This window comes from Nannobrachium achirus (genome assembly GCF_963921795.1).
Source record: "Nannobrachium achirus genome assembly, chromosome: 15".
Lineage (NCBI taxonomy): Eukaryota > Metazoa > Chordata > Actinopteri > Myctophiformes > Myctophidae > Nannobrachium > Nannobrachium achirus.
In genome coordinates, this window is record NC_137822.1 from 2,115,264 (window position 1) to 2,116,811 (window position 1,548).

The 1,548-nt window shown below is 51.0% G+C and overlaps 1 protein-coding gene across 1 annotated transcript; it reads left to right on the forward strand.

Annotated features, from left to right (window-relative positions):
* Positions 1–505: 505 nt before the first annotated feature.
* LOC308299132 (oxidoreductase HTATIP2-like) lies at positions 506–1,222 on the forward strand (the record flags this gene model as incomplete). The annotated part of the gene is made up of 1 exon (XM_080742854.1): positions 506–1,222. One exon carries the CDS (start codon positions 506–508, stop codon positions 1,220–1,222), a length of 717 nt encoding a protein of 238 aa, XP_080598980.1.
* Between the last annotated feature and the right edge of the window lie 326 nt (positions 1,223–1,548).

Here is a 1,548-nt window from a genome sequence, read left to right on the forward strand (position 1 = left end):
TGAAGGAGCAGCGTTCTCGGTGATGTCACCACCAACAAGTGCGACCTGATATAAATTACAAATCGCAAGTTGGCGCCTCGTCAGGTTCTGATCACAGCACATGCGCGCTCTGCTGGCACACAAGTAGCCCATATATGGCCACGAGCGCGCAAGGTGTCACCCCGACGGAGTCCAGTCTAGTTTAACTATAAAATGGCCCTTAAGTGATTAATTCATTCATAATGTAGATTGGATCCTGGGAAACGTCTGTCTTTTGTCTTGAGCTGTTAAGTTTGGGAACCCCTTCTCTAACTGGTGGAGCCACCACACTATTGGTCACTGACTAGGCTGTCATTGCCAGGATTATTGTGCCATGAATATCCAGTCCATATATGGGCATATCTTCATGGCCATCACAGACAGACAAGTTGAACATAATGCTTTTTATATATAAATAAGTACAAGAGCGTAGTTTGAATTCATAAGCTTGAGAACATCAGACGTCCTGTTCGCCACAAGCAGCATCATGGCCAAGGACATGGCGTCCTTAGAGGAGAACTTCCGACAACAGAACAGAAGCTGTTTCATCCTCGGGGCTTCAGGGGAGACGGGGAAGGCGCTGCTCCGGGAGCTCGTGGAGAGAAACCTCTTCTCCAGAATAACCCTCATTGGGAGGAGGCAGCTCACCTTCGAGGACAGAGCTTATGCAGACCTGGTGGTGCAGGAGGTGGTCGACTTTGAAAAGCTGGACGACTACGCTGCCGCGTTCCAGGGCCACGACGTCGGCTACTGCTGCCTCGGAACGACCAGGTACAAAGCGGGGAAGGAAGGATTCATCCGCGTCGACCACGACTATGTTCTCCAGGCGGCTGCGCTCGCCAAGGCGGGAGGCTCCTCGCAGTTCCACCTGGAGACTTCCACGGGCGCCGACAAGAACAGTGGCTTCCTCTATTTCAGAGTGAAGGGCCAAGTGGAGGCAGACGTTGAGGCGTTGGGTTTCGACAGATATTCCATCTACAGGCCCGCGCTGCTGCTGGTGGACAGACAGGAGAGTCGGCCCGCTGAGTGGATGGCAAGGAAGCTCATGGGTGTCTTCTCTGTCATCAGTCCAACGCTCATGTCCGTCCCCATCCGGGCCGTGGCCAAGGCCATGGTGACCAACACCATGCTCCAGCCACTGAACAAGACAGAGATCCTGGAGAACAAAGCCATCTACTCTCTGGGTAAGGGTGGAGGGCAATGAAATGGAAAAGAGAGTCCAGAATGAGTCATTCAGCACTCCAATATAGCAAGAAATATGTCCAATATTTCTTGCTATGCCAAGAGATTAAAATCTGACTTGTTTTATACTTATTAAGCCATGATGATTAAAATAATGAGAGAGAGGGGGCACTGTGGAGCAATTGGCAGTGCTGTCGCTCACAGCTAGAAGGTTCTGGGTTTGATTCCCGCTTGGGGCTGTGCCCGTACAGTTGGCGAAAGGGTCTTTGTGTGGAGTTTGCATGTTCTCCTCGTGTAAGTAATCTTGGTCTCTATACTGGTTGGAATAACGTGTTCTTTCCATGCGCT